At 31.1% G+C, this 22,211-nt stretch overlaps 1 protein-coding gene across 2 annotated transcripts in view; it reads right to left on the bottom strand.

Annotated features, from left to right (window-relative positions):
- Positions 1–22,211, bottom strand: part of MTX2 (metaxin 2) — an 89,134-nt gene that overhangs the window by 32,620 nt on the left and 34,303 nt on the right. For both annotated transcript variants that reach the window (XM_051986165.1, XM_051986164.1), the window contains exons 2-3: positions 20,891–20,938; positions 19,883–19,929 (exon numbers count right to left, since the gene is read on the bottom strand). In XM_051986165.1, the coding sequence (XP_051842125.1) occupies positions 19,883–19,929; positions 20,891–20,938 (95 nt within the window). The remainder of the gene's footprint in view (positions 1–19,882; positions 19,930–20,890; positions 20,939–22,211) is intronic.

Genomic DNA, 22,211 nt, shown 5'->3' on the forward strand with positions numbered 1-22,211 from the left:
TAATAACCTCATTTTTACTTTTGCATTGGCAACTGTACACATTGTAACTATACACAGTAGAGAAATAAAAGATAGGTGATATAAGCAAATTTGTTAGATATGATAATTTAATAAGGTCTTTGGGACAGCAAGCTCCCGAGATTGGCCATTCAGTTTCCAAGACTGAAGAGTGGCTTGACATAACTGACCAGCAGGCCAGAGACATCAAGATTGCCAGTCCCAGAAGCAGCTACACCCAAAGAAAGAACAATGGGAAACGAATGTGAACTATCTGCATTTTTGTTTTTCTTCCCGGGTTATTTTTACCTTCTGAATCCAATTCTCCCTGTGCAACAAGAGAACTGTTCGGTTCTGCAAACATATATTGTATCTAGGATATACTGCAACATATCTAACATATATAGGACTGCTTGCCATCTAGGGGAGGTGGAGGGAGGGAGGGGAAAAATCGGAACAGAAACGAGTGCAAGGGATAATGTTGTAAAAAAAATTATCCTGGCATGGATTCTGTCAATATAAAGTTATTATTAAATAAAATAAAATAAAATATTTAAAAAAAAAAAAAAAAGATTGCCAGTCCCATCATCTACTACAGTCTCAAGGTTAAACATCAACTCACCTCAGCTATATTCCAATACTTCGAGACCCTTAAGAATCTCAAAGAGTCATAAAGCAGATGTTGCTGACATTATTTCAAGCTGGTGTTTCATTCATGATTTCCAATACTAATCACCAAGTGACTTATTTGGTACATAATACAACACATTCACACCACCATCTGACACAATGGAAGATTAAGATTCAAGTTATACATGTTTTCACTTTAAGAATTTTATTTACTGCACAGTATTGATGGTACTATAAATTTCATTTTACTAAGAAATGAATACTAGGGGGCAGCTAGTTGGTGTAGTGGATAGAGCATCAACCCTGAAGGCAGGAGAACCAGAGTTCTAATCTGACCTCAGTCATTTAACACTTCCTGGTTCCCATATATGGGAAACTGGGATTCATCTTCAGAGGTGGTGACTAAAGTAAAAAAAAAAGCTTCTACCCTAAACAGTAACATAATTGCTTCCTGCCCAATTTACAGAATTGGGCAGAATTTACAGAAGAAAGAGAGAATTTACAGAAGAAATCAAAAGAGAATTTAGAAACCAAATGAGAGAACTTGAGAAAAAACTTAAAAATTAAAAACCATCTAAAAAAACAAGGCTATGGAAAATAATAATAATAACCAATTAGAAAAGGAGATAGAGTCTCAAAGACAAAAATAACTCTTTGAAAATTAGAATTGAGCAAGAAAAAGCAAGTGAAGCTATGAGAAACCAAGAAATAACAAAACATTATAAAAAATGAAAAAATAGAACAGAATGTGAATCATAAAAAAAACAATAGATCCGGAGAGCAGATCAAAGAGAGAAAATATAAAAATAAATTGGACTATTTGAAAGTTGTGAAAACTCTTGCCCTCTCCCCCAAATCACACAACAATTCAAGCAATGATTTAAGAAAACTACCCTGAATAGAACAGGAGGGAAAAGTAGAAATAGGAAAAAAAAAAAATCTACCGATCATCACTGCCTCAATGAGATCCTTTGTGGAAAACACATAGGAACGTTATCCCCAAATTTCCAAATTCCAAAATCAAAGAGAAAATTTTGCAAGAAACAAGAAAACAATTCAAATATGCTAGAACTACAATTAGAATTGTATTTATTTATTTATTTGTTTGTTTAGCAGCGGCCACAATAAAAAACTATAGGTCCTGGAATCATATCTGCCTACAATCAAAAGAATTAGGCCTGCAGCCAAAAATATCATATTCAGCAAAATTGTCTATAATACTCAATGAGAAAAAAATTGGACATTCAACAAACTTGCAGATTTTTAGGACTTTCTATCAACCAAACCTAATCTTAATAGAAAATTTAACTTATAAAAGCCAATATCAAAGATCAATTTTAAGGAACTCAACATGGACAAATTGTTTTTTTTTTCCTTACATGGGAAATATATAGCATATGATTAAGATTGACATCAACAATAGGACAGCTCAAAAGAAAGATTGGGGCAAAGTTAAGGTAAAAATAATAATCATGTCATATAAATGAGGTACAGAGGAAGAACAGACATAAGGGCACAGAGAAGAGAGGGGGACTTACAGTTCTGAAAACCTACTCACATGGGAAATGTGTTTAATAGGTTACACTACATATATAATTATGAAGGGTATAGCACTCTCCAAAATCTATAAAGAAATAAGGGGGTAGGGATGGTTGGACAGGGAAGCAAAGGATTTGGCTAGAAGACAAGGGAGGGGGTTCATGAATGAGAAAAGGTTAAGTAATAGCAAGGCATGGCAGAGGCAGAATGATAGCAAAGGGTTAGCAGGGACAGGATATATTTGTGTAAGGGGTGTGTGTGTGTATTTTTTTTCCTTAACTATTAGTGTGTTTGTGTATTTTTTTTCCTTAACTATTGCCTCCTTGGGATAGGATAAAAAGGAGGAAAAAAAGAACAAAGTAAAAAAGGTTAAGTAACAGAAAACAAAAGAACAATTTGCAAGGAAGTAAAGAAAACAGACAATTATGAATATAATTTCTTCTATTAATATATATATTTTCATGAATTAGTATTTGTTGTTATATACTTTGAATCCTCCCGAATGTTCTGCTGGTCCCAAGACAACGTTCTCTTTTGTTTTGTATTCCTTTTCTGTTTTCCTTTTTTCTTATTTGATAGTTTCTTTAAATAAATTTGAAAAGCAAATACTAAAAAAAAAAATTAATACTGCCTGAAATCATTATTTTGTTTTGTTTATTGAGATGTTAGCATGAGGGCACAAAAGTCTAATGTTTTACAGTTACCAATTTTATTTACTGTAGTTATTTACTTTATTTTGTGGGTCATTTTGTGATTACTGTGTTAGAAAATATGCCTTTTATCAGAATTAATGTTTTGTTACATGGGATTAAATGCTGCATAGTTTTGTGTGGCCATAGGAAACTAACTTCCTATTTCCCATAAGTTCAATGTATAAACATTGCATTTTTTACTTTTGCATTGTTTTCCAAGAAAGCAATTACCTCCATGAAAGTGGAGTATTAACTACATATGTATCAAATGGAATATCATCTAAGTAAAGGAAAAGAAAAGAAATGAAAAAAGACATAGCTTAGGAAATTATTAAAACCTAACAAGATTTTAATTCCTCTAAGAATTGGACAAATTTAACAAAAGGATACACAAAAGAATTAAGGCCTCGAACTAGTGGAGACCCAATGCTTAGTGGAATTCCATGTATATGGTAGTCACTGAACAAATTTTGTTAAACTGAGAAAGCAAAAATATCCAAGGGAATGGACAGAAATTAATTATGTTCTAAGGTTAAAGAACTCATTAATTAAACACAATAAAGGCAGAAATTTTAAATAACTTTGTAAACCTTAATATAATGAAATAGTAACAAAGGAAAGATGAGCAGAAGAGGCTGACTTAAATGAAGAAGACTGATTTTCTAAATAACAAAAAGGCTAGGTTAGGGGGAAAAACCCAACCCTATCAATATTTTAAGTGCTCATCCATTGGTAACAAATTGTGGCAGATGAATAAAATAGTATATTAAAGTCAAAGAATGAGAGAAAATTAAAAACTTTATTACAATTAATGACAATTTAAGTACAATGGAATTTTTAAATTAGTACAAAAACAAAAACAATTTTAAAAAGTAGATTAAAAAATATCAAAATTTATATGGAAGAACAATGGGTCAAGATTACTAAATAACACACATGTTCCTTGATATATATATATATATATATATATATATATATATATATACACATATATAGCTCTCTATGTATGTATATACATATTTGCCTATTTATTACCTGTAAAGTATCAATCCAAACTAATGGAACCAGTCCCTCTTCCTTCATGATACATAGATCTAGATATGTAGTATCATAGAATCAAAAATCTGGAGCTAGGAGTGACTCCAACTCATTCACTTTACAAATGAAGAAATGGGCATAAAGAGATTAAATTGTACTATAAAGTAATCATGATCCAAAGTACTCATACTACATTAAAAATATATATCAATAACAAAAACATGGATTAATGACATATTCTAGATAACCAAGGTTTAGAACCAAATGTTTATAGCAGTGTTGTGTTTGTTGAACCTAAGGAGGAAATTCATTGCTTCAATAGATATATACTGTCATCAATATGGGTACTTCCTCCAATTATATAGATCAAAATTTATCTCCATCTCATTCTGTATAATTCCTTTCCTTATTTTCCAATAGGTTCTCTATCAGTCATCATCACTCTAGGGCCCCTCTAAATCTCTTGACATTACTTGGATTATTATCTCGTCACTATGTGACCAGTCCTCATTTCCTAGTCATACTTGATATATATACACATAAATAGCTCTCTATCTATGTATATACATATTTACCTATTTATTACCCGTAAAGTATACATCTTTAATGATTTTTACTATGTGTTCCTTATGCACAATTTTTTGTTATTAATATGTACCCTACTAATGTCCATCATGTGCCTATCTAATGACTTTTTGGTGAACCACAAATTTATTTCTTTGTAAATTGTCACATTATATATGTTTTATGAAAAAAAAACTTTTCAGACTTCTCCACTATTCTACTAATAATTTAAAAAAAATAAGTGTGTATATTCTAAAACTGTTCCTATTTTTGGCTATCATTTTCATATTGCAAAGAGCTCAAGCAAGAAAACACTGAGGCAATTTCTAAGTTTCTCTGATTTTCTTGCTATAACAACTGATTTAAATTTGTTAAATTTTCCCTATGGAAATGTGATGTCTCGGTCAATTTACTCATGAAATAAAACCTCAGAGATGTTTAGGTTTGAATCTCTCATTACTAGTAATTTAGAACAATCTTTCATACAATTATTAATAGTTTTCTTTTTTCTTTTTTAGAATTCGGTTCATAATTCTTTTGTTATTTACTATGGGAGAATGATTCCATTTCTTGTTTCTATATGAACATAGGCATATAACTCAATCGTTTTCTGAATTTTCACATTCACCCAATTTATCTAAGTGCTTTTACCAAGCATAACCAATCATAAAGTAAAACAAAACAAACAAAAATCCAAACCTCACATTAAGCAAAATAAAATAAAGTGACTATAAATGCCATATCACTATATTCCTTTCTTTTACTTGCCAATTGGAAAAAACAAAAACAAAAACAATGTTTTAAAGTATGTTATGCAAAAATAGTATATAAATAATATCGAATTTGTGAACTGTTCCTCTTTGAGATTTCATTAAATAGTGAAAATCAACATGTATGCTCTTTTTGGGGGTCTATATTTTTCACTCAGGTATCATTTCATATCAGTTTTTTTGATATTAAAATATACAACCACTTCATAGGACACTGGATTTAATCACAAAGTTCAAGCTCTTGCTATCTGTGTGATCCAGCAATCCAACTAACCATCATCAGCCTTACATTTCCTTAACTTTAAAATGGGGACAATAACACTTACTGCAAAGGGCTAAGAATGAAGAACTAATGAGGTAATATATTTAAGTACTTTGCAAATGTTAAAGTGCTATACAAATGTCAACTATTATTATTTTTAGTATTATTCATATTCTATTACATGAATATACAACAGTTTCGATATCCGCCAACTGTTGACATATCATTTATTTTACTATTTTTCCGTTAAAGATAATGCTAGTTTGAAAATGCTAGTTTGCTCACCAGTCAGGGTTAGTTTTCACCTGTCTCGAGCAGGGGAAATAGCTTTTCCAAGGATATTTAAGCATCAGTGATCTCCATGATCTCCAAGTCTTTGGTAACCAAGAGAAAGCCATTGACCAATCAGCTAGTCTAATTAATAAATTGATTACTTACCCAAGAAAAAAATTAAGATAGTGTTAGCAACTTATTTTAAGTGATAGGGGGCTCAATATTTAAATGTTTTAAATTTATAAACACTTTGGATCATAACTTAGGGTTCTCCTATATTTCCTTCTAATTTAATCTAATAATATTGCTTATTGCTTTTTTAAAAATATACATTTAGTGTTGGAAAATTTGATTAAAATATTATTTCCTCCTTGCTCTCAACCAAGAGGCATTTAAAGACAACAAAGTTTGTTCTTTTTGTAAGTGATCACTAATTTCTAGCTTACTATTTTGTTAACTTAGGGCTACTGAGTCAAACTTGACCCCTTGAAAAGTAATTCAGATGATCTCACTAAAAATCTCACTAAAAGTTGATGAAACAAAATGAAGGACTTCTAAGCTTTTAGGCAACTGAAATTATCTTCCATATTGACAACAAAGCCTTTCTCATCATAATAAGTAAATGTGAATAGGATGGGGAAGACCCCTGTGCACATGTGTTAATTAATGAACAAGTGAGCTAAACACTTAGTAGAAGTGACTGCAAGAGATGAATGACTACCAGGATTCAGTGTGAATGCAGGATCTCCTAGGATTCCGAGTACCATGAAACCAAAAAAGCTTTCTGTAACAATCTGACTGAATTTTACAGGTTTTTATTGCTATGATGGCATTTTTTTGGACTGATCAAAAACATCAAATTGGCTCATCTCCCCTGCATTTGGGAAGAGATCAAAAAATGAACTTTTTAAAATGAAAATTTGATGTTAACATTTCATATTGTACTAGGGACCATTATTTTCATGTTTAAAAACTGGTTTATTGAATAATTATAACACATGGAACATTTTTAAAAGCTAATTGTATAAATAATAATTCAAAATATTAATATTTTGGTACAGTAACATACAGTAATATATTTTATAAACTTTTCAAATCATGCCTGAATTGCTATTAATCTATGTGGAAACATGGAACAAAAATATCCCTCTCAATCATGGCAATTAAGTGAGAGAAGTTAATTTACTGGATAGTGAGAAAGGGATAAATATGAGATACATGAAAGAAGTCAACAGAGACAGGGAAATTAGAAAGAAGGGTAAGTTTAGAAGGAAAGATACTAAGTTTTGGACATGTTAATTTTAAAATGCCTTCAGAACACCCAAGTAGAGATGACCAGCAGGCAAATGGAAATGTAGACTTGGAGTTCAAGAAAGTGACAAGGAAGCCTCAAAGATAGGGACCAAGGTTGTGACAGTAGTAGTGGGATTAGGTCATCATGGAAGGAAGAAGTTACAATGCCAGATGAGACACAGTCTGCTGCCACCAGCTCCCAAGGAAATTCATGAGGAACATGACATTCCTACTGAGAATGTTGGTGACTCAAAGCATGATCCACAATTGTTCTAAAAACATAAATAGTTCTTTGAGAATAAAAATTTAAAATGAGAATATAATGAAACATAGGGAGAAAGAAAACAGAAAATTCTTCAGATCTGTGCAAATCATTAGATAATCATGGTTGATGGAGTTGAAGTCTAACCTAAGAAGTGAAAGGGTTCAGGGGAAATGACAGTCCTCAGACTACATGGATGGTAATTTGATTTCAATGCAAAAAACAAAACAAAACAAACAAACAACAACAACAAAAAAAAACAAACACATAAATTTAAGGCAAACTTTTAAAAATGTCATTTTGAGACAGATAGAAAAGAAAGAGGGCCAGGCAAAAATAGTAATGCTGATAATGTTGTTGAAAAACCTGAAGCTCTTTCAGTAAAAGATGACAGAAGAGGCCTTGAAAGCCAAGAGTCAGAAAAGACAAGAGGCCAAGGACAAAAACCAGAAAAGTGATAATAAATCATCAAAAAATGACAATAAATAAAATTTCTTTAAGGAACTTAATTTAAAGAACTAAATTTCAACAGTCAGGTTATTTTTCCCTGTATAAGATGTCTACAGGGATGTCTTCATCCCCAATCATGAAAATATACCACACTATCTTTTCTACAGTAGAAATATTTACTTGTAGTTTATCAGAAAGAGTGAATAAAAGATCTGAAAGGGATGGAGTGAAAGGGTTGGGGGAAAAGAGACAGAAACAAAAGAAGGAAAAGACAGAAAAAGAGATAGAAAGAGGCAGGAGGGGGTTAGAAGAGATAGAGAGAAAATGCAGAGAGACAGAAGCAATACTAATACAACTAATACAAATACAAATAAAAATAAAATCCCTATTCTCAAGAAACTCACATTCTAATAAGGGAAGACAATTCAGAAGGCAGTTAGATATAGACTTGGGAGTCATCTGCAAAGAGAGGATATTTTACCAAAAGAAAAGTCAGAGAGAAAGAAAAGAAGAGAATCCAGTTCTCCCTGTGCAACAAGAGAACTGTTCGGTTCTGCAAACATATATTGTATCTAGGAGATACTGCAACATATCTAACATGTATAGGACTGCTTGCCATCTAGGGGAGGGGATGAAGGGAGGGAGGGGAAAAATTGGAACAGAAGCAAGTGCAAGGGATAATGTTATAAAAAAATTATCCTAGCATGGATTCTGTCAATATAAAGTTATTATAAAATAAAATAAATATAATTTAAAAAAAAAAGAAAGAAAAGAAGAAAGCACAAGACAAAGTCCTGGAGTACACAAATGTATAGGAGTGAGTCATGGATGTTGATCCTGTGATCAAGAAGTCTAAGAAGTTAAAAGAGAGTCATGACAGAATCGCCTCACGAAATCACCTGATGTCTACTATAAAGACCATTGCTCTTTAGTAAGTTTTTTTTTTAACAAAGATATCTCTAGAAGCCTTGAAAAGCGTAGTTTTAGTCAAGTGGTGGAGAAAGAGCATGGATTCCTAAATGTTGAGACGTTAATAGTATGTAAGAAAATAGAGGCAATCAATAGATGGGTTTTCTTAGGAGTCTGGCTAAAACAAAGAGCTAGAGAGGTACAATATAAAGGGATACTACATTGAAGGGATATTCTGTTTAAGGATGGGAGAAATCAAGGTATACTTGAAAACACCCAGGAAGAAGCCAGTGAGAAAGCCAAAAAAGTAGAAGCTGAGAATTAGGGATAGGAAACAATCAAAGGGAGAAACTCCTGAAAAAGATTCTTGGGAGAAAGAAAAGCAATTTCATCCCTGAGCCTAAAGCAAAGGAGTTAAGAAAAAGGAATGCTAATGCAGTGGGTGAGCAAGTTTGACAAGTAAGAATTACCTGGGCACTGGAATGGTTTCTCAGACAAAAAGGTGTTACTGTCATATAAAAGAGGATAGAATTAAGCAGCATCAGGAGATTGGTTGGTGGGGAAAGGGAAGATGTTTACTCTTTCCTTATTAGTTAGATCTTTTCAAGGGAGATGTTTATTTCTTTAACATTGGCAAATTTTGGGAAAAACAAGAAACAAATATATAGCAGGACCCAAGCTTCCTAGCATTCTGTTTACTAGGATCCAAGCCCTTTGCATCTGGGTATATGGTTAACTATGTCTTGTTTAACTCAACACAAGTCCCCTGCACCTATCCTGGTGGGCAACAACAACTTGTTTTTCTTCCCTGCTCCTAACTATAAACAGATACCCTGCTGGGGTCCATTTTACTAACATGATCTGAAATGTAGATCTCAGAAGATAAGGGTGTTTCAGATGCATGGCCTCATTTTTTCAGGGAGATATGAGGCAAAGTCCTTTACTGAGATGGAAGATGTTGGCATAGGTGATTTGAGAAGAGAAAAAAATAAAATATCTGTTCTCAGAAGTGATCAAGAAAACTAAAAAGATCAGCAATGGGGAAAATGGGAAAAATTCAATTAAAATTGGATGCTAAATTTGTAATAGAATCTGTCAAAGCAATTATGTGACCTTCTCCAGACTTGTTTAGCTATGCCCAGATACAACCTATCTGCTAAACCAACCTAAATACAGCCTTGGATAAGTCATCCTCCATGCAGGAATACTTTCTCCAAATCATCTCTAACTTGTACAGTTTCTAGTTTCTTTCAAAGATCTACTTCTACTTCCTTCAGGAGACCTTTCCCGATGCCTCCCATTTGACAGTACTCCCACCATCCAGAAACCACTATACATTTAATTTCTGTGTATTTTAATATATGTCTATGTAGAAATTTATATATCTGTCTATATAGAAGTATATATTATATAAATCACTTATAATCAAGATTTTCATTTTTGCATTTGCATTTGCATTTTGCCTTCAAGGACTAGCACAGTGCCAGGAACATAGTAGACATTTAATAAATGCTTACTGAATTGTTAAATCCAAAGTGAGAGAATTTAGCCCAAAGAAGTTAATGAGAACACCACAGGAGAGAGTTTAAAGAAAATTGGCAGAATCCAGTCAATATCCTTTCTGATACTCATATATAAGAAGTGAGACAGACTAAGAAATTAGTAGAGGGAAAGGAGGGGTACAAGAGAAAGACAGCAACAGAGAGAAACCTGAGGTGATAGCAGAGTCAAGTCAATGTTTTTGAAGGAGGAAAAAGACAGCATATTTGTAGGAAGCAAGGAATCATTAAGAGAGGGAAAATTTAAGATGAAAAGAGTGATCAATGAAGCAAATTTTAGAAAGAGAAGGAAGAAGACTGGAAAGATAGAGATAAGTATCTTAACTCCTTCACATTGGTTTATTTTATAATTTGGGGCAACTATTTCTAGACATCAACCAATTTCTTCTCTGCTGCCAAAGATGGAAGATTCTGAAGAACAAAGGCTTTGACAGTTTGTTGCAGGATTTACTCAGAGGAATCTTAGACTCTATTCCTGGATAAATCATGTAAAATTGTACTATACTAACAATTGATATTAGCTTTCCAGCATCAAATTCCAAGTATTTCCAATTAAATGTGCTAGCTTCTCACTCACATTTCTGCCTTTTAATCTTAAATCTAAAAGATTTGCAGCAACAAGAACAAAATTAGCCAGTGAGAAGTTGCTTTCTTCTCTTTAAATTTCTCATAAACCAGGACAACTGATAAAAAATCAGGGTACGATTATGGGTAAGTGAAGTTGTACATAGTATTTTTCATAATATTATACATCTGAAATTGTAAAGGACCTCAGAAGCCATTTGGTCCAAACTTTACATTTGATTATTATTATAACTTTAAATCTGTAATGGGTATTCAAAATAAATATTTGATACATTTCCTTTACCTCTTCTCATCAAAACTTCATTTTAAAAACAAAACAAAAAACTTCATCTTGGCTTCAACTGTCTTAAAATTTTAAATTTCTATGGACAAAACTACAATATTATTTAGTAAAAAAGAAATAATCAAGGAAAGGGAGCATTTGCAGTATTTTTTATTGTAACTGTTACCTAACTTCTTGAGTGAATTGTCAGATACTAAGAAAAAAGACTAAGAGATTATAACAGAAACTTTAATATGAGAGAATATTAAAACTTTAGAATAAAAAGGCACTCAAGGAATATCCATTGGGTTTTTGTATTTCCTGATTCTGTTGAGTTAATAGGTTTTTAAAAGGAGTCTAGGGAGAAACTAAAAATTAATCAATGAGAAGATTCTGATAACAGTATATTTAAAGAAAAGATACTAGTGAAAAAAAGTAGCCACTATTGACTGGTGGACCTTTCCATTCTCTAAAACTGTGGCTACAATTTTCCTGGCATTAAAGCTATTTAGACATTGCAGCATGAATGAAATATGCATTCAGATTTGGTAAATACACAACAAGGAGAAAAAGGAGGAAAAGGGGGAAGGTAGATATGATGAAGATGGGGACAGAATATAAAACATTAAAAAGGCATTGTTAACATAGCAAAATGAAACAAAAAACAATCATAAATATTAATCAGGTCTGGAAAGCAAGAGCTAATCGGTTTCCAGGGAAAACAAATAAAATGATGGCATTCAAGAAATAAAAGTTTAGAAAAACTAGAGAAATAAAAAACTAATGCCTTTAATATGTTTAACAAAAAAGAATCAATAGGCAAGCAGGTTTGTGACAGAAATAAGAGAATAAGGCTCACAATAGCAATAAAAATACCTATGAAGAATAATTCAAATATTAAACAACTATTGTGGCTTTATCAAGACTCAAAAGGAATGATAAACAGATACAAATTCTCAAAATAGTAGAAGGCCAGAACCTTGGCTGAAAGGAAGAGGCTTGAGCTACCTAGCTGCCAAGAAAGAAGAAAGTTACTATTAGTAGCTTAAGTTTTCTTTTAGATTTTAACTGACATATAGTGCCTAGACATTATTAAAAACATCCTACGTTTGTAATCTTGCCATACTAGAATGTTTAATGGAATTAAGAAATTTGAATTCAAATACAACCTCAATATTTACAACTTGTGCCACTAAAGCTAACTTCTTAGAGCTTCAATTTATAAGGTGGGGTGCCTATATAGACAACTTCACAGAACTGTTGTGGAGTGTAGGGGAGACATATGTAAAGCACTTTGCAAACACTATCAGTTCACAAAGATCAAACTGGTATTATTAGCCACTTTTTTACACTTTTTCATACATCATCATGAATTACTATAACCCTTCAATCAAAGTCCAGTATCCTTATATAGCTCAACATAACAATAAGAATCAGGTTTCCAGGTATTGAGTACAAGACCACACTATTTACATATGTACATGTGCTAAGAATTTCAACCTTCTGTATTAGCCTTAAAATGAGCCACTTCTTTTTCAGTCCAGAAAGAAAAACAATTTAAAAGAAACCTAATTATATTTATTTTACTACCTTGGTATCTCCTTAAAAGGAATAGATTAATAATTAGTATATATTAAGTTTATACACACACATACACACACACACACACACACACACACACACACACACATTTTATAAGTTATTCTAAATACACTTTCAATATCCAGTAAAAAATAACACACTAAAAGTAAAAGACCATCCAGGAAATAATAGATGGGTAAAAAGTGAATAAATATACTTCCCATAAACCTGACTAGAAAAATATTTGTTGCTTTTAAAGAATAATAAGAAACAACTGGAGCTTTGTAGTTAACTTACCAAAAAACAATTTTTAAATCCATAGAATACAATGGAACTAATTAATTGCAAAGAAAGACTAAAGATAAAAGCAAATGTATCTAGGTGGGTGAAATAGAGGGTATGCCCTCATAAAGATTAGTGGTTAATTGGCTTATGGATGGCTTACTAAAAACCAAAATAACTGCTATAATTCAGAGGTAGCAAAGCATCACAGGGGTTAAAAAAGATGCAATAGGAATAATATATATTATTTAAAAGCAAATTAAAAAGATTAAAGTTAGAGAAAGGAGAACAACTGCTGAGAAGAAGTAAGCAGAAAAGACAATTCAAAAGATAGGAGAAACCTTAGAAAATCTACAGACAGAACATATTCCTAGGGACCACAAAGAGACACAATATTAGAGAGCAGGATTCCCTTTCTTAACACAATTTTCACCTGGAAATTACATCTGAAAAGCAAGGTTCAATTTTTATTATCTGTGGCTACAATTCAACTTGCAGGTATGATTCAAATAAAAAATACAACAACAAAGCAATAATGAATAAGAAAATTAATATATTTCCCACAAAAGTCCTAGATAAAACTAAGTTATAGTCTCTAAAATGGAACATAAGAATTTCAAAATGTGTGAATGTATAGACAAAGGAGTGGAAATCATCTGGCACTATTGTTTTTACTGATCTTCCACTGGACATGTTTAAGCCAAGTTAAATCTTGTTACTCAGGAGTTACTATATAAATGTGAAAACTATTTAGCCAAGTTTAGTGTAATCACTGCTGTGCGATATTGGCTAAGTATCATTAACTTTAAACTTACAACTAAATTACCAGATTCTGAAATTATTAAAAGAAATGCCATTGTCACTTAAAGAGAAAATATATGATCTTTTTCATATTTAGTTTTGATAAACTAAGAGTAGCTCTTAAAATGGAATAATTTAACATAAGTGGCCCTCCTTTGTCTTTCCCTTTTTGTAATTCTCCATGCAACACTATTTGTTCTAAAAAAGTTATAACAATTTTTATGCTAAAAGTGTCAGTATTACTTACAAATATAATGAAAAACAATTCTGATTTTTAAAAGACTAACCGTATTTCATCTCAATGTCAAGATAGTTGCAATGATTTATAGTTTTGAATTTTAGGGGTAATCATAGTTCTCAAATGAATTTAAACTTCCAATTATAAAAATTACCCACAATTCTCACAGTAACCATATAAAAATTATCCTCAGACAACAGCCCTCACATTTTTCCTTCTTCAGAGACCAACATCCTATTCATCTCATAATTAACTCTGAAATATTTTGTGTAACAACTCACTATGGAGTATTTTAAAGCATAAAAAAAATGCTACTGTGAAATCACAAAGTAAAAATGGTTTTGTGTTTTCATTCATATTCTGTTTCACCAAGACACAAAGGAAAATCTGTGAAGACAACTAAAGAATTATTCTCCACCTTATTGAAGAGACATGTTTTAAAATTAAAAACCATGAACAAATCTATCTACAAAATAATTCATTTTTTATATCAAACAGCTGCAGACCTTGTAATTGAAATAATGTGTCTAAGGTTACAAATGAAAAGTGTTAGGTATCATTCTTGAAGTGACAGATTAAGTTCCTAATCCAGTTATGGTAATGGCCACATTTGTAGTTTAACATAAATTAAGACCTTAATTATATTTGTGGCTATTTTAAACAAAATAACAAATTCCTTTGTACCTGTGAATGTAATTTATAGCAAAGCCAGGTTCATTTTCCAAGCCAATCTATTTCCCCCTGCAGAAGAACCCTGTTATAATGGTATAATGTAATTCTTGTTGTAGAATGTTGAAGGAGTAGATTCGCTGGTAGCACAGAGGAGGTTTTGAAGATAAATGAAGATGCTATTCATTCAGGGGTAATTTCATCTTAGAACTATATGAAAGATGTTTCACTCACATGTGGTAGCTGTATGGCCTGGAATTTAAGTGTATTTTCAGCTCAAATGTAATGCTGCTAGATCGATTATGTTGATACTGTATATCTAATAATGAAGAATTCTAGCCTTTTTCTGTTTAAAAAATGGGCTGTCATTTTTTCATTTCACTACTGAGTCTGTATTGTTCTGTTTACTGAAACAAATTAAAATTTGGCTTGCTGTTTACTTCATAAACAAAAAGTATACACTGGTATTGCTAACTTAAAAGTCTAAGAATTCTTGACCAACAAAATCTATTACAACAGAAATAATCACCTATTTGTATTATGAAGTTTTTGGGAAAAGTCTTTAGCATTTATATTTTAGTGACATCTAAATGTCACTATTTAAATTTTAAGTTACTCTGTTCACACATGGTAACTATCAAAAGGAAAAGAGAATATCTGTTAAATCAGATTCTACACATAACCACTCGTAAGCGCAAAGGCTCACTATTTTTTACAAAGTTTAGATTTCATACATATAAACCAGCCCAAGGCTAGTTCACAAAATGTTTTGTTATACCAAGTATGCAGATATGATATAAGAAACAGTACTTCAGCTTAGGTATTTCCCCCTCCCCAACATAAGAAGAAGAATAGATTTAAAGATTTAATGTGCTTGACTTAAGTTTCTTTTCTTTAAGAGGCAATTAGGGTGTTTGTGGGAAGAGACTGAAGAAAAGAGTCAGGGAAGAAATGGGTAACTCAGAGAAAAAATTAATTTCAATAGTTCCTTTTTACTTTCAGAAAGTTATAGCAAATTTTATTAATATTTTAATATAATGTTATTAGTTCCTACTATTAAATATATTAATTTACATTAACAAGTGATGGCAGACTCACTTCTAGCCCTAGTTATATATACAAACCCCTGTAATTCCTGTGAAAAGTCCTGCTTAAAGTAGGAAAGTACCTGACCAATGTATGTCAGAAAATCTGAAAAATATTTCCCCAGGAACTTTTTACTGAGCTCTTCTGAACATCACAGCATAAGTTTAGATGACTAACAAATACATGTTGCAAATCATTTCTGTAAAGGTTATTGTTGATTTCTACAAACTCCTTTCCTAAAATGTTGAATTTTTTTCTCTTCATATATACGTGCAAAGATGACAATTCTAGAACTGAGAATCTGTTTGACTTGCCTAAGAACTATCAATCTAACCAGTGAATGTCAGTCAAGAAATGATCAATGATTAAAATAAAAGCAACCAATAATGATGAACCATTAGAATACAACCATTTCATCACCAATTAATGTGTCAACAAAAAAGGCACATTTTCCTGAAAGGAAAAAAGCAAGACTCAGCTATTTCTTTATCGGCAGGTCTGACATGTTCATGTTCATGGCCCTGCATTAATAGGACCTATAAAAATGCTGACTTTTTTTTTTAAACCATTCAACTGATTAACATAAGGTAAAGAATTAGTTCTTGTTGACATTTTCCTTTCCTTTTAGAAGAATATTTTTTCAAAAAGTATGAAGGAAAAGGAAGCTAGGTGGGACGTCAGCTTATTTCCTTTCTAAACTTAAACACTCACCAAAGAAAAGTTTTTCACTCCACGCAGTATTCCAATAATAAGCATTACAAAAATTTTAGATATCTTAATTATATTGTTGGTTTTTTTAATAGTCAGGCATTTTGAACAAGCCTCAATTTATAAGGCACATATACAATTTTTTCTGTTCAATAAAAGTTATTTATTCAAAAACTATATAACATTCCTTTCATTTTTTATATTTTCAAAGAGCACTCCTTCTTATGATTTAATCTGAATCTCTTAACAAGTTTTGTGAGACAGGTGGAATCAGTATGCCTATTTGACAGATGAGGAAAATGAAGAACATTATACTAAATACTTTTCCAGTGCTACCAAAAAAAAAAACAAAACATAAAACAGTTAACAGTATTTTCTTGAAAGTCAAAAATTAACATTCACTATCTGTCAAAATATCCAAAGATTTCTTATAGTTTAAAAAAAAATTAGTGTAGCATGCATTTTCACATTTATGAATATATGAATGAATCAAAAGGAGACTAAGAAATATAGAAAGAAAAATAGGAGACTAAGAAAAATAATAGGAGACATTATTTTCATAAACAGATATTGCTTATCCTTCTGGCTTCTACCTTTGGCCTATCCATCTCACTATATACTTCTGTGAAAATATAAGGAGAATAAGGAAGAAACACAGCCACTTAATTATGTCCATTTTTTGCTCCAAAGGGCTCCTGGCATTTGTGAAACTCACTACTTAAAAAAAAAAAAAAAAAAAAAGGTCTTCTGAGTAGAAAGCAAACATCTTTAAAAATTTAGTTTTATTCAAGTAACCCTTTAAAAGTTATTTATTTATACATTATTCTAAATCAACAGGTTTAGGCTAATAAAAGATGATTTTAAAAAATAAATATTAACACCACCATGAATTTAAACTTCTTTAAAGTTTTCAAGATGTTTTCTTCATAACAATTTTGTGAAGCAGATAATATCAGTTTTAGTATAACCATTTTGCAGTACACTAAAGTTCAGAGAGAAAAAAAAATTTTTTTTTCTGAAATACGACTAAAAGTCAGGTTTTTTGGTAGCAAGCCAGGACTAAGAAAATAGGATCTACTTAATTTTCATTATCAAAAATATTTTTTTCCAAAGTCCAAAAAAAAAAAAAAAAAAAGTGTGTGTGTGTGTGTGTGTGTGTGTGTGTGTGTGTGTGTGTGTGTGTGTATCTCTCCTTCCCTCCTTCCCTCTCCTTTCCTTCTTTCCCCCCCTCCTATTTCCCTCCACTGACCAAAGGAACCAATAATTCTAAGACACTAAATACAAGGCTATTAAAGTCAATACACAAAGATTATTTTTTAGTCATACAGTATCATATAAACAGAGGGGAGTTATTATGTGGAAAGAACATGCTTTAGTAGATACCAAATTCCCTTTAAAGTGAAATGATAAAAATCACTTTAATCATTAAAGATCTGACCACTTTAATTTTACAGGTAGAATAAATACCAAGTCTATGTGCTAAGTGGAATTTAAATTTCCTGATGGTTAAATAGGCAGACTATTAAAAATTAGATACCTGATAGTTCATTATCTTTTAGAAAATAATCAGGCATTTTATAGATACCTGTCACTGTTTTGATCAGTTTTGCACATCACAAGTGAGTCACTTTACTCATTCTTCTAGATCAATCCTGTTCTACTTTACAGAAGAAAATTACTCCATAAAGTTTAAATCAGATATCTGCAAAAGTCACATTTATAGTCATGGCTACTATCAGCTGTCAAGCCAAAGAATATTGAAGAAAAACAAGAATTTTTAATATATTCTAGTTAATTTATCATCTAAGTGACACGTGTAGGATAACAAAATTAAAATGGTAAAATGGTTAAGTAAAATTCTACATTTAAAGAGTAACCTTTTTTCTTGTTTGGTTTTAAATCAAAACTGAACTGAATTTTTTTTTTTTTTAAAGGAGCAAGCCCAGCAATCAAATGAATGGCTGGATAAAGTCAACACTAAGATGAAGTCATGAACCATTCAGCAAAAATGCTCATTTTTTTTTTCCATTTCAAAGGATTATTTAAAACATGTAACAATATGGGTGGACACTGCCATCTTGGGACTTTTCTAAATAAACAGAGACTTAACTCATTTATTTCAACATAAAATACCTTTTTGATAAAATGTACCGCAGCATTTTCCAAGATGTTACTCTTTATCTAGAATAGTCATTCTTTTTAAATATGAAAAATAAAAAGTATAATGTTAGATTAATCAACAACTTTCTGTTTTCAGGTATAAGTCAAGGTATAAGTGTGATGGAAACAAAGTTATAAAACCTCAATAGAAGTATATGTAGATTTTATGAACATGATATTGTAACTGAAATCTTGTTAGTTGTAACTGAAATCTTGTTAGTTAAGATGATGAAATATGAAGTGCTGGTTTTAAATGAGAATACATTACAAACAACTGATTAAGAAATTCTACTCATCCAAAAAATTACATATGCAAGAAAAATATATTAATTAGCATATCATTACATAAAAGAATCCAATTTTTTTAATTAAAGAATTATATAACACTTCACACACATATACGTGCTCAATACAATTAGACTTTTTTATTTTCTAAAGAATATTTCTATCTTAAATTTCTCATATTTTTATATTAGCTTTTAGTCATCTTTACTTTCTGAAAATAGTTTTCTTTGATTTTAAATTACTTAATTCAGCTAAATGGAAATGATCCTAAAAATAAAATACTGCAATTTGTATCAGCTAAAATACTATTGTGAAAAACTCATTCCTCTCCTAAAAGTTTTTTGTAAAAGTACACAATGTCAGTAAAAGAACAATTTCAAAAGTACAGTTTGAGAATTATACAATGATCTTTTCCAATATAATTCTGATATCCATCAATCTGGGATTGATGTGTACATAACAAACAGTTACAAATGAATAAAGTTTCTTTGAGCTGTTTCAAGCTAGATTAAAGACAGAACAAACACAAAAATATCTAAAGTGAGATGTCTAAACTATTATTCACACATATTTTAATCTTTATATTACTATAAGAAAAGATGAATACTATGCACTTGCCCTTCATTACTACCACCCTCCAATTTAGACAGAAAAGGAAAAATTATAGTCTAAAAACAGGATTTATATACTAAAAATATCATGAAGGTCAAAATTTTAAGTTGGCAAATATTTCTTTAAATAATATATTTATTTATATATATAATATGTGTATTATATATTTATATTTATAACATATTTATATATAATATATTTATAATAATAAATAAAATTTAGAAGTCTGTTTAATAGAACTGCACCAATAAGGCAATATTATATAATTATAACAAATTATACTGGAAATTTAATATATAGTGCGAGAGTATTTTTAAAAATTCATTCCAACCAAGAGAAATTTAACATCTCCATTTAAAACAAATCTTTATTTACCTGAACAGCGAGAGAAGAAGCATTATCAGAAAGCAAAATTTGTTCCCCTGTAGGAAAAAAATGAAAGGATGTCCATTCAAACTGCTAAAATAGTGATTTTTTATAAAAATTAATTTTAGCCTCAAAAAATTACACATCAATGTCATTATGTAATTACAACAGAACTATTATGTAATGATGGTTTTCAGCTGTATTACCTATGTATGAAGGTAAAACAAGATCTTTCCTCTAGAATCGCTTTATCATTTATCTTATCAAATTCATATGTACGTAACATATATGTAATTTAAAATCCTTTCAAAAAATATTTGTTTTAAATTTTTTAGGATAATTCCTTTTTTCCCAATCAAAATTAAGTAAAATAAGTATCTGCTTACAACTCCTCTAGTTAAAAGTAAAAGCATTCAGAATCCTATAAAACCAGCTTGCAGTTAATATTGCACAGTGTGTCTAGGTCTGTCACACAAAAGAAAGATGACAAGTTCGCTGCAATAAAAATTCCATGCTTAGAAGACTAGGGCCGCTGCCTATTAGTCTTCATTACTTTGCAGTCTTCTGACAACTGTAGCAGGCTGCTGAGCCCCAAATGGGGTCCATAATGTGATCTGATGATATATGAAGAGCTGCTAAAGGGAGCCTGAACCATCCTAGCCTATACATTTTAACAGTTCCTTTTTACTGAGAGCCCACTTTACCACAAGACTTCAAAAATCTGCTGCCTCAGCTATTGGTGCAGTAAATCTGCCAACAGTGCCTGCTATCACATCATTTTACGCTGCCTACAGCAGCCAATATAATGAGTCAATAATAAACCAAGGACCTTATAGGCCATGAATACTTGGTTTATGTTGGCAAAAGCAAGTTTAACTAAAACTTACTCATAATACAAATATAAAGGTGTCCCTCTGTTAATGTTCTGCTTCTCTTTCATGTTAATGGCACTGAATGAGGTTTCTTTTAAACATTTTAATAGGAAGTCATTACTAATTGCAGAAATAAAGCATTCACCTTTCAGTTGCTGATAAAGTGTAGCATCTTCAGGCCAAGGTTCTGTAGCTGTAGGGGGAAAAAAAGTTGGAATTATACATACAGGAAAAAAAAAATAGTCCTTAAACCAAATTAATGAATGGATATTTGCCCAAAACAGAGGCAGTTGCCACGGTTACTGTAAATATGGCAAACTTTCATTACACTGCATTCCAGATGATAAGGTGGGATGCATAAAGATGCATGGTGAGGAGAATGGAGGAAAAGAAGAGTTTTATTGTGTCCTTAAAAATTAATGTAAAATTTTAGAAGGTCTACATGCATGCCATCATCCTCAAAAATCATGTTTTTTTCAACATAATCAAATCCACATGAAAGGTACAAATGCCATCTTATATTACATATTTTTCTCATTGTCCCTAGCCAGTATTATATTAAAAGTCTTTTTATACTATTCTAGAACATTCCACTGCCCTTCCAGCCCACAAAAACAAACTAAGACAAGCAAAGCAAGATGATGAAGAAACATGCATGTAAGCACAAAGTAAAACACAACTAGTCAAAATATTTAAGTCTGAATTCAACCTTAGCCTAACTTCTTTTCTGATAACTTCTTGTAACTAAATTATAACAGCTTTAAAAGTACACTGAATCCAGAAAATTGGGCATATACATGATGATTTGATGAATTAAATATTATAAATTATTTGTTGACATTGCTATTAAGACATTAACTTAATATTTTCAGTTCTGATTATAATAACTATAGCTAAAACAACCACTGTTAGCAAAAGAATTTTCTTAGGCTATGATACTTCAAATGTATATTAATGAGCAAATTATTACTATTTATATGCTAGTCTTGAAAAACATATCATTAAATTTTGATTGTTATTCAATCCTGATTTTTCTTGGGAAATATTACATAAGAGTCATTCTTAAAAGCCTGATTTAAGATTTATGACAAAAGTAAACCTCTCTAGAAACAAACAAAAAAAATTACAAATTTAGCTAGATAAGGCTTCAGAATTTTAAAAACATATGGGGAAATGTTATTATAATATCATTGCTTTGCTAGGGAATTGGAGGTTAATTTTCAAAATAACTAACTATAGGTCAAGTGTAAAACTCAAATAATTATAAAATAAAGTTCACATTGTGGTTTTAGATGTGTGTTTATGTGGGGTGGGGGGGAGCAAGCAGGACCTTAATCTGTTGATTTCACTAGTATAAGAAATTTCTAATAAAAAAATGCCCTCTCCCAATGCAGATGGGTACTTGTTTTTCAACAGTGACAGAGCAGGGAAGTGAAAAGGAAGGGAAGTAACTATCTGGAGTCAGA

Source organism: Antechinus flavipes, chromosome 3, assembly GCF_016432865.1.
Source record: "Antechinus flavipes isolate AdamAnt ecotype Samford, QLD, Australia chromosome 3, AdamAnt_v2, whole genome shotgun sequence".
NCBI classification, from domain to species: Eukaryota; Metazoa; Chordata; class Mammalia; order Dasyuromorphia; family Dasyuridae; genus Antechinus; species Antechinus flavipes.